The following is an 11,917-nucleotide window of genomic DNA, read 5'->3' on the forward strand; positions in this document are numbered from 1 at the left end:
CATTCCATTTCTTGTGGGTTCTTCTCGGCTGATCTGTATGTTCCAAGCATCATGTATTTTATAGCACAGCTAGGTTTCAAATTTTGCTCGTTATCTGAGTATAGATGCAGACCCATGTAGTATAATGCTATATATATCTGATTTCTTTTACTTCTTCTGACAATATAACTTTTTCAAGATATGTATATAAGTATCATAACTTTTATGCAGATTCACCCATAACTTTCAAATCAATCATTTAGTTGTTTACTACACTGAATTAATTTATAATTTAAGGTTAATTTTTTTATCGTTCAGTTGTTCTAAATTTGTTTTATTTTATTTTCTTTTAACGTTTAAGAAAATACTTGTTGGAATTACTCGGTATTAATAGGTGAAATTAGAACTTGCCTATAAATTAATAATCCTCTGCAACTACCTAAAACCATATTCCACTTATTTTAGATCTTTAACAATCTTTCTTCTTTCTCTCCTCAGAAAATGAAGATTCAAATTGCTGTCTTGCTCGTGATTACAATCTTGCTCGTAACATCTGTGCAACAGTCAAGTTGTAGGAATATCGTTGATCACTCGATTGATGAAGAAAGAATAAGAGAGAACTTTATTTCAACATTTAAGCGTCATTTCAAAGTCAACCCGAAGCTCACATATGGAGAAAATCAACTGCCTTATGTGGTATCACGTCGCCGAGTTCCTTGTGGACCAAATCCACTTCATAACTGAGCATGGTTTCTTGCAATTTTTTGTGAAGCATAGGATCTATTAAGTCGTTTTAATTTGTTTTCATATTTTATACACATGTTTCCACTATCTATGAACAACTTATTATTCATTGATTTATAAATGTCATGGCTCCGGGGGATGAAATACATGTTGGCAGATTAAATATATTTTTTCTTCTTGCTGTTCAAAAAAAAGATTAAATATATTTGACATTTTTTCATTCAGGTGAACAAAACTCATTTATGATATATTGTTTTGAAAATTTATTTGCTAAAATTGAATCATAAATTGCTTAATTTTAAGATATGTCAACGACTTGAAAGCGTGTATTGTTGTTTGTTAAATATTTTGTATGAAACAATTTAAAGAAAATTAATTTCTATTTTAACTCTTAAGATGTTTATGCCAAAAGAGCAGTTCCATGTAATTAAATGATAATCAAACTACTAGAAAATTGATATAATAGCTACAACACAATCAGTAGCTATTCCGTAGCTATAACCGGATAGCTACGGAATTGCTACGGAAAAATGTCTGTAGCATAATGGCTCGTGGCTAAATTATAGCTACGGAATAACTACGGAATAGCTACGGAAAAGCTACGGAAATAAATAGCTACATATTTCCTACAAAATAGCTACGGAAGTGAATAGCTACGGATCCAAATAGCTACGGAATAGCTACGGATCCTAATAGCTACGGAAATCCTTAGCTATTCCGTAGTTAACTTCGATTTATTTAAAAAAAATAAAATCAAAAAATTTCTGTTTTTTGTCATATACCACATTCAATTCATATTTGTTCCAAATACCATATAAAATACACCAAAAAACGTCCTAATACCAACTTTGACACATTTCATTCCATTGTTCAAAATATCTTACAAAAGTAAATATTAATTAATTAAAAAAACAAACACTACATGTTTACAAATTCAATTGTTCCAAAATAGCTAGTAGCTCCATGGTCCATATATTGAATTGCTTCAACAGGGGAATCAAGAAAGTGGAAACACACACAACACTTGGGCTCACCATTTTCAGCTTGTTTGTAAACCGAAAACAATTTAAACATTACTAAAATAAAGAAACATATACCTAACACAAAACGTACTTTCTTGTTTTATTGTTGTGACAATGTGTAGGATTGTATCTTTTGAACTGAAATTTAAATACACAGATCTACAAACTCAAACATTTATGCAACTAGGTCAAGTAAGCAAATATACATTAAAAACAAAAGATAAGTAATTAAATATATAATATAGAATCATCTCTTACCAAACCAAGTTGATTTCCAACTGCTAAACCTAGTTTAATTCTAAAAATTACTGTTGACGGACCTGTCATACACAAGATCAAAAACTTCATTCTCATGTAGAAGCCACAGTAGGATAATCACTGAAACTCATAAAAAAAAAGTTGAATATTTACTCAAAATTGATTGATTTGATTCTCAATAAACTCAAAAGTCATATTGACCTCCTTACCCGTAGGGAAGATTGCAAAACTGTGATTACCTGGATCACCAGCTTTCCGAACCTATTGAATTAGGAAATCCCAAACATTACTGTTGAACTTTACCACAACTCTAACATTTTCAACCAAAATTTAACCTAAAATCTCAAATTCGACCTAAAATATAATTTAAAACCTCACATTCAACAAAACAAACCAGAATTATCAATGAATTAAACATCTAAATTGTATACATGAAGTAACTTCAGAAAAGAAAAGAAAAAAAAAACTAGGGTTTTACCTTTTTAGGGAAGAAATCGAGCAAAGGTGCAAAGAGAGAGATGAGGGCAATTGAGCCATGGAGTAATAACCTTGGTCGCCTTGATAACAAATGGAACAGAGGAGTTTGAAAAGGCATCAATAGTTTGAAGAAGGCATCGAACTGAACCCAAAATCAAAACACACCCTAAATCAAAACAAAGTCTACCCAAAACGAAAACCTAATTGGAATTAAACCAAAAAAAATCTTACTTGAAACAATGATGACAATGGCGATGGCAAGCCGATGACGGCGACGAAACGCAAACGACCGGAGCTAAAAAGGGGGACGATGAATCGGTGATGAAGATATACGGATTTGGTGATGGCGAAGAGAGATGACCGGGGCTAAAAGAGTCTCTATGTACAACATTGACCGCATCGGCGGTAAGATGGAACTCCGACAATGAAAACGAAGACGAGAGGGGGTGTAAGGGAGAGGTGCGAGTAGGAAACAATGAGAGAGAAGAGGGAAAACGAATCAAGGAGGGAGATAGAGAGAAGCGGGAGAATAAAAAATTTCGTCGATGGATCCTGCTAAATGGAGGCGGACAAAAGTTTCGATTTTGTGAAACCCTAAAATCGAAACTGCCAAAAAAGGGGGTGGTGGGACTCGAACTCGCGTCTATCATAAATAGAACCAAGGGGACTACTAACCGGCCGGGAATGTCACATCCATATCTTCTTTGTCTACAATAGTTTTTGACCACTTACAATTTCGTTATTATTATTATTATTATTATTATTATTATTATTATTATTATTATTATTATTGTTATTATTATTATTATTATTATTATTATTATTTCTATTATTATTATTATTATTTCTATAATTATAATTATTATTATTATTATTATTATTATTATTTCTATTATTATAATTATTAATATAATTATTATTATTATTATTATTATTATTATTATTATTATTCATTATTCGAGTCTTAATTTTTTTTTTTGTATAAATTTTCGTACATATTTAAGATACGACCGGTTAATAGAAGTGTGAAGAAAACGAAGAAAAACGACCTTTGGTCGCCGAAAAATCGAAATTAAAAAACTTTGTAGCTAATTAACTACGGATTAGGTACAAATTATTTTTATTTTCGATTTTTTGGGCACCAAAGATCGTTTTATTCACACTGGGACCCCGCTCCCATGGGCGCTGCCCCTGAACCCCCATTCATTTAGGGGCTTCTCCCCTATTCTGAAGCTATTTCGTCGCTATTCCGTTACTAAACTAGGGCATCCCATTCTGTAGTTGATCCGTAGCAATCCCGTAGCTAATTAGCTACGGAAATACATAAGGATATGCTCACTCCACCGTTGCATTTGAATGGAGTTAATGGACTCACATATTTCATAATGACATTTGATGAACATAATTTGGCTTTTAGCCTCTTTGGACTTCAAAATTAAGCTAAATAGAAGCACCACAAGTTCTGTAGGTAGTAAAAACTTAAACTAAACCTTTTTTATTAAAAAAATTGAACATTATCCATGATTTTTTGAGGGGTAGCACATGCTACCCCTACCAACCATATAGTTCTGCCCCTGGAAACAAGTGTGTATCTAGGACTCGAATGATATTTAGACATTTTGAATGAGAATCGTGCCTAATACCCCTTCCTTGAAGAACAACAATCAAATGAGCGCTTGAAAATCCATTACCACAAGCTTTTTTTTTAGATTCAGAAATCGATTCCAGTTCTAGAAACAAACTCAGAAAATCGATTGTTCACCAGGTTAAGCAAAGGGATATGTAGGATTAGGGTGGAGGAGATGGAGGTGGTTGGCAGCAGATGGTGGTGGTGGTGTATGCTGATGGGTTGTGGAGATGGAGGTGGAGGTGTTCTTGAGATTCTGTGTATGTGTTTTTGATAGTGTTAAGTGTGTGTTTTGGAGAGAGAGAGAGAGAGAGAGAGAGAGAGAGAGAGGTAACCCCATAATTTTTATTAATACAAGTTTAAATTAAATAAAAAAACCATAAAAATATATCAGAAGGGTATTTTAGTCTTTTCAGTTTTCTGAAGGACCAAAACGCAACGAAATTAGCTCAAAAGAACCATGAAGCCAAAAAAGTCGATGTTTGGACTAAACCTCGAAAAAAACCACTATTGTAAAAATCCCGATTAAGTCCCGATTAATCTCCGATTAATCCTTAGGCGCTACTCGACCGATTAGAGGGCGCCTAGCGATTAATCCCTGCATACATAATGAGTGAAACATTATAAAACGATGAAACGTGGCTAAGACTTCTTCTAGGGTTTCACACGTTTTAGGGCAGCCTCCATCCTCTCTCCTCTTCATCCTCTTGCTCTTGGTGTTTGTGAACCATCAGAGGAGTGACATTTGTGACTCTAAGCTTTCTAAAGTCAATACAAGGAGGAATTGGGATTGTTATTGCTATATAACAATCAAGGTATGATCTAAACCCTAATTATAGGTTATATAGATTATCATATGCTAGATCTAGGGTTTATAGTCTTGGATAACTTGCATGTACAATAGAGAAACCTAGATCCAAGCATTAGGGTTTATATGAGCACATAGGATGTTCTTAGGACCAAAAACCATCAGATGGTGATGGTGATAGTCATGGTGGTGATGGTGATGGTGCTGTTGGTGATGTTGATGGTGATGGTGATGGTGATGGTGATGGTGATGGTGATGGTGATGATGATGATGATGTGACGGTGATGGTTATGATGGTAGTGATGATGATGATGATAGTGATGGTGATGCTGGTGATGGTGATGATGAAGGTGGTGATGGTGATGTGTGATGGTGATGGTGATGATGGTGATGGTGGTGGTGATGGTGATGGTGATGTGTGATGGTGATGGTGATGGTGATGGTGATGGTGGTGGTGATGGTGGTGGTTTGATGGTGGTGGTGATAGTGGTGGTGGTGGTAGTGATGGTGATGATGATGGTGATGGTGATGGTGATGCTGATTGTGATGGTGGTGATGGTGATGGTGATGGTGGTGGTGGTGGTGATGGTGATGGTGATGGTGATTGTGGTGATGATGATGGTGATGGTGATGGTGATAATGATGGTGATGGTAGTGGTGGTGGTGGTGATGGCGATGGCGATGGTGATGGTGGTGGTGATGGTGGTGAAGGTGGTGGTAGGGTTGGTGATGGTGGTGGTGGTAATGATGTTGGTGATGGTGGTGATGATGATGATGGTGTGATGGTGATGGCTGTGATGGTGGTGATGATGATGGTGATAGTGATGGTGATGGTGGTGGTGGTGGTGATGTTGATGGTGATGGTGATGGTGATGGTGGTGATGATGATGATGGTGTGATGGTGGTGATGATGATGGTGGTGGTGGTGATGATGATGATGGTGATGATGATGGTGATGATGATGATGATGATGATGGTGATAGTGATGGTGATAATGATGGTGATGGTGATGGTGGTGATGGTGATGACGGTGATGATGATTATGTTGTTGATGATGGTGATGATGGTGATGATGATGATGATGATGTAGGTATACGTGTTTGTGAGATGTATGTGAACGTATTCATAAGCATTATAGTGTTAAACCAGTAAACGAATAATGGATCCCGTATGTGCACATGGCTTTATGAATGATATTAATAGCTATAAGTTGGTGAAAATATAGATAATCATGTATAATAGAGGTGTGAAAAAAACGGAGCGAAAAAAATGACATTTGGTGCCCGAGAAATCGAAAATAAGAAAAATCCGTAGCTAATTAGCTACGACTTTTTCTTATTTTCGGTTTTCTGGGCACCCAACGTCGTTTTTTTCAATCCGTTTTTTTTCACACCTCTATTATAAATGATTATCTATAATTTCACAAATTTATAGCTTTAATATCATTTATAAAGTCGTGTGCACATACATGATTCATTGCTCGTTTAGTGGTTTAACACTATAATGCTTATGAATACGTTCACGTACATCTCACAAACACGTATACATACATATATACACGTACGGACACATATACCATAACTCATTAATGTGTCTAAATATACATATAAAAACATAATCCATCACAAGTTGGTGACAAGTATATGCATTACAATGTTAAACTGTGAAACGAGTGCTTGATCCCGAAGTGGCACACAAGTTTATGAACGATATTAATAGCTACGTGTTGGTAAAAATAAAGATAATCATGTATAGTAGAGGTGTGAAAAAAAACGAAGCGAAAAGAACGACGTTTGGTGCCCAAAAAATCGAAAATAAGAAGTATCCTTAACAACTAATATTTTCCCCAAAATTAATAACTAATTGAACTTATAGAACTTCTTGTTGATGGAGACAGACGTGCTTTAAAAATTGGGTTACCTTTGTATGAATTTTGTGGTTGTTTATCCATGGGAAGGCGAACCATATATTAATGTTAGTATGAAAACAAGAACATGGAGAAGATAGAAGGTCGGGGTTGTGAGTGCTTTAAGTGATCGCGCGAGATTGGGTTTCAGTCTAAGATCACGTGAGAAAGGTCATGGCGATGGTTGGTAGTTGGAAGAGGTGCCGGAGGGAGGGGGCTACATGGTGAATGTATGTATGGATGGGGGGAGGGCATATTCTTATTTTATAATTATATAAGTATTAAATTAACCAAAAAGTTTATAAAAAAAGAATATCTAAAAGGAAATTAGTTATTTCATTTTGCACAATACCAAAACATAATGAAACCCAACATGCATAAGGGTGTTTTTTCTGCAAATATATTCCCTTTGAACTAGAACCTATGATATAATAGAGAGACCATATTGTAATTCACCCAAAAATATATTTTTTGTAGATTGGTAAAAATATCAAAACATGATTAGCTTTTTTTTTTAAACGACTGTGAAGAATTATATTTAAAAATGAAAGGCCAGCAGGAAACATATTGGTTGTGTACAAAAAGGTTTATATGAGAATCCAAGTAAAGCATAGAAATAGCACTGAACTTTGAAAGAGAATCACCAAATAGCAATGTGCTGTTGATGACTTTTCCAGTAGTAACAACAAGATATATATGTATTTCTTAATTTCCATATTTACCCCAAAATCCATGCCCCAATCCTCAGTTGTTTCTATCACAACACATTTAATTTTCGGATGAAAAGCAAAGGGAAAAGTGTCTAAGCGTCAAAGTTTTCTGATGTATCCAGAGCGCGCAGCAACAACAGTGAATACGAAATGCACCCAAGGGCAAATATGTCATTAACCCAAGAGCTCCATGAGATGACAACAATAGCAACCAATTAGAAACATCATTTATTTTAGTCAAACATGAAAAAGATAATTACTACTCCACATTACATTAACTATTTCCGATACATAAAACAACTTTACTAAATAACCATACGTACATATAAAATTAAGGAAAAATGCCACATAATCTGGAGATATTTACAAAAATATTAAATTAGATAATTAAGGCAAGTTCTGTTGCTGTATTTTTTGAAATAGTTTTACGAGAGTCGAAATTCCCATATATTATGGATTTTTTGCTTGTCTCTCAAGTTAGTTTTATATTAGGATGTTCCCTAACTATATATTATAGGTTTTAGAGTATTATTAGGACTTCTTGTAAGACTCTATATAAAGCCATTATTTATCTAATTTTTTCATTCGTTCCATCATTCTTTTCTGACCCTGATCTCCTCGGACGTTTTTGTTCATAGCCATTGTAAGCTTTCTTATTGCCTAACTTTCAAGAATTAATATTAGTGCTTTATAGTTTTTCCGTTTTGAGTTTTCATTCCATTTCTTGTGGGTTCTTCTCGGCTGATCTGTATGTTCCAAGCATCATGTATTTTATAGCACAGCTAGGTTTCAAATTTTGCTCGTTATCTGAGTATAGATGCAGACCCATGTAGTATAATGCTATATATATCTGATTTCTTTTACTTCTTCTGACAATATAACTTTTTCAAGATACGTATATAAGTATCATAACTTTTATGCGGATTCACCCATAATTTTCAAATCAATCATTTAGTTGTTTACTACACTGAATTAATTTATAATTTAAGGTTAATTTTTTTTATCGTTCAGTTGTTCTAAATTTGTTTTATTTTATTTTCTTTTAACGTTTAAGAAAATACTTGTTGGAATTACTCGGTATTAATAGGTGAAATTAGAACTTGCCTATAAATTAATAATCCTCTGCAACTACCTAAAACCATATTCCACTTATTTTAGATCTTTAACAATCTTTCTTCTTTCTCTCCTCAGAAAATGAAGATTCAAATTGCTGTCTTGCTCGTGATTACAATCTTGCTCGTAACATCTGTGCAACAGTCAAGTTGTAGGAATATCGTTGATCACTCGATTGATGAAGAAAGAATAAGAGAGAACTTTATTTCAACATTTAAGCGTCATTTCAAAGTCAACCCGAAGCTCACATATGGAGAAAATCAACTGCCTTATGTGGTATCACGTCGCCGAGTTCCTTGTGGACCAAATCCACTTCATAACTGAGCATGGTTTCTTGCAATTTTTTGTGAAGCATAGGATCTATTAAGTCGTTTTAATTTGTTTTCATATTTTATACACATGTTTCCACTATCTATGAACAACTTATTATTCATTGATTTATAAATGTCATGGCTCCGGGGGATGAAATACATGTTGGCAGATTAAATATATTTTTTCTTCTTGCTGTTCAAAAAAAAGATTAAATATATTTGACATTTTTTCATTCAGGTGAACAAAACTCATTTATGATATATTGTTTTGAAAATTTATTTGCTAAAATTGAATCATAAATTGCTTAATTTTAAGATATGTCAACGACTTGAAAGCGTGTATTGTTGTTTGTTAAATATTTTGTATGAAACAATTTAAAGAAAATTATTTTCTATTTTAACTCTTAAGATGTTTATGCCAAAAGAGCAGTTCCATGTAATTAAATGATAATCAAACTACTAGAAAATTGATATAATAGCTACAACACAATCAGTAGCTATTCCGTAGCTATAACCGGAAATCTACGGAATTGCTACGGTAAAATGTCTGTAGCATAATGGCTCGTGGCTAAATTATAGCTACGGAATAACTACGGAATAGCTACGGAAAAACTACGGAAATAAATAGCTACATATTTCCTACAAAATAGCTACGGAAGTGAATAGCTACGGATCCAAATAGCTACGGAATAGCTACGGATCCTAATAGCTACGGAAATCCTTAGCTATTCCGTAGTTAACTTCGATTTATTTAAAAAAAATAAAATCAAAAAATTTCTGTTTTTTGTCATATACCACATTCAATTCATATTTGTTCCAAATACCATATAAAATACACCAAAAAACGTCCTAATACCAACTTTGACACATTTCATTCCATTGTTCAAAATATCTTACAAAAGTAAATATTAATTAATTAAAAAAACAAACACTACATGTTTACAAATTCAATTGTTCCAAAATAGCTAGTAGCTCCATGGTCCATATATTGAATTGCTTCAACAGGGGAATCAAGAAAGTGGAAACACACACAACACTTGAGCTCACCTTTTCAGCTTGTTTGTAAACCGAAAACAATTTAAACATTACTAAAATAAAGAAACATATACCTAACACAAAACGTACTTTCTTGTTTTATTGTTGTGACAATGTGTAGGATTGTATCTTTTGAACTGGAATTCAAATACACAGATCTGCAAACTCAAACATTTATGCAACTAGGTCAAGTAAGCAAATATACATTAAAAACAAAAGATAAGTAATTAAATATATAATATAGAATCATCTCTTACCAAACCAAGTTGATTTCCAACTGCTAAACCTAGTTTAATTCTAAAAATTACTGTTGACGGACCTGTCATACACAAGATCAAAAACTTCATTCTCATGTAGAAGCCACAGTAGGATAATCACTGAAACTCATAAAAAAAAGTTGAATATTTACTCAAAATTGATTGATTTGATTCTCAATAAACTCAAAAGTCATATTGACCTCCTTACCCGTAGGGAAGATTGCAAAACTGTGATTACCTGGATCACCAGCTTTCCGAACCTATTGAATTAGGAAATCCCAAACATTACTGTTGAACTTTACCACAACTCTAACATTTTCAACCAAAATTTAACCTAAAATCTCAAATTCGACCTAAAATATAATTTAAAACCTCACATTCAACAAAACAAACCAGAATTATCAATGAATTAAACATCTAAATTGTATACATGAAGTAACTTCAGAAAAGAAAAGAAAAAAAAAAACTAGGGTTTTACCTTTTTAGGGAAGAAATCGAGCAAAGGTGCAAAGAGAGAGATGAGGGCAATTGAGCCATGGAGTAATAACCTTGGTCGCCTTGATAACAAATGGAACAGAGGAGTTTGAAAAGGCATCAATAGTTTGAAGAAGGCATCGAACTGAACCCAAAATCAAAACACACCCTAAATCAAAACAAAGTCTACCCAAAACGAAAACCTAATTGGAATTAAACCAAAAAAAATCTTACTTGAAACAATGATGACAATGGCGATGGCAAGCCGATGACGGCGACGAAACGCAAACGACCGGAGCTAAAAAGGGGGACGATGAATCGGTGATGAAGATATACGGATTTGGTGATGGCGAAGAGAGATGACCGGGGCTAAAAGAGTCTCTATGTACAACATTGACCGCATCGGCGGTAAGATGGAACTCCGACAATGAAAACGAAGACGAGAGGGGGTGTAAGGGAGAGGTGCGAGTAGGAAACAATGAGAGAGAAGAGGGAAAACGAATCAAGGAGGGAGATAGAGAGAAGCGGGAGAATAAAAAATTTCGTCGATGGATCCTGCTAAATGGAGGCGGACAAAAGTTTCGATTTTGTGAAACCCTAAAATCGAAACTGCCAAAAAAGGGGGTGGTGGGACTCGAACTCGCGTCTATCATAAATAGAACCAAGGGGACTACTAACCGGCCGGGAATGTCACATCCATATCTTCTTTGTCTACAATAGTTTTTGACCACTTACAATTTCGTTATTATTATTATTATTATTATTATTATTATTATTGTTATTATTATTATTATTATTATTATTATTATTTCTATTATTATTATTATTATTTCTATAATTATAATTATTATTATTATTATTATTATTATTATTATTTCTATTATTATAATTATTAATATAATTATTATTATTATTATTATTATTATTATTATTATTATTATTCATTATTCGAGTCTTAATTTTTTTTTTTGTATAAATTTTCGTACATATTTAAGATACAACCGGTTAATAGAAGTGTGAAGAAAACGAAGAAAAACGACCTTTGGTCGCCGAAAAATCGAAATTAAAAAACTTTGTAGCTAATTAACTACGGATTAGGTACAAATTATTTTTATTTTCGATTTTTTGGGCACCAAAGATCGTTTTATTCACACTGGGACCCCGCTCCCATGGGCGCTGCCCCTGAACCCCCATTC

The 11,917-nt window shown here is 33.8% G+C and overlaps 2 protein-coding genes across 13 annotated transcripts; both read right to left on the reverse strand.

The window, feature by feature from the left end:
* Positions 1–1,560: 1,560 nt before the first annotated feature.
* Positions 1,561–3,142, reverse strand: LOC128132261 (uncharacterized). 5 transcript variants are annotated; one of them, XM_052768738.1, is made up of 4 exons: positions 2,712–3,142; positions 2,482–2,560; positions 2,213–2,264; positions 1,561–2,065 (listed from the first exon to the last, which is right to left on the reverse strand). In XM_052768738.1, the coding sequence occupies exons 1-4, from the start codon at positions 3,128–3,130 to the stop codon at positions 1,974–1,976; spliced, it is 642 nt and encodes a 213-aa protein (XP_052624698.1). In that variant the 5' UTR covers positions 3,131–3,142; the 3' UTR covers positions 1,561–1,973. The 5 variants fall into 5 exon arrangements, 3 of the variants coding, with proteins under 3 accessions (XP_052624698.1, XP_052624699.1, XP_052624700.1); XM_052768739.1 differs by having other exon boundaries at positions 1,561–2,123; XR_008230504.1 differs by lacking the exon at positions 2,213–2,264 and having other exon boundaries at positions 2,482–2,622; positions 2,712–3,109.
* A 6,663-nt stretch (positions 3,143–9,805) lies between these two features.
* LOC128132262 (uncharacterized) lies at positions 9,806–11,386 on the reverse strand. 8 transcript variants are annotated; one of them, XM_052768741.1, is made up of 5 exons: positions 10,956–11,386; positions 10,726–10,804; positions 10,456–10,507; positions 10,248–10,309; positions 9,806–10,148 (listed from the first exon to the last, which is right to left on the reverse strand). In XM_052768741.1, the coding sequence occupies exons 1-5, from the start codon at positions 11,372–11,374 to the stop codon at positions 10,065–10,067; spliced, it is 696 nt and encodes a 231-aa protein (XP_052624701.1). In that variant the 5' UTR covers positions 11,375–11,386; the 3' UTR covers positions 9,806–10,064. The 8 variants fall into 8 exon arrangements, 5 of the variants coding, with proteins under 5 accessions (XP_052624701.1, XP_052624702.1, XP_052624705.1 ...); XM_052768742.1 differs by having other exon boundaries at positions 10,248–10,367; XM_052768745.1 differs by having other exon boundaries at positions 10,726–10,866; positions 10,956–11,353.
* Positions 11,387–11,917: the final 531 nt, after the last annotated feature.

The sequence above is a fragment of the Lactuca sativa genome, chromosome 2 (assembly GCF_002870075.4).
Source record: "Lactuca sativa cultivar Salinas chromosome 2, Lsat_Salinas_v11, whole genome shotgun sequence".
In the NCBI taxonomy this organism is placed as follows: Eukaryota; Viridiplantae; Streptophyta; class Magnoliopsida; order Asterales; family Asteraceae; genus Lactuca; species Lactuca sativa.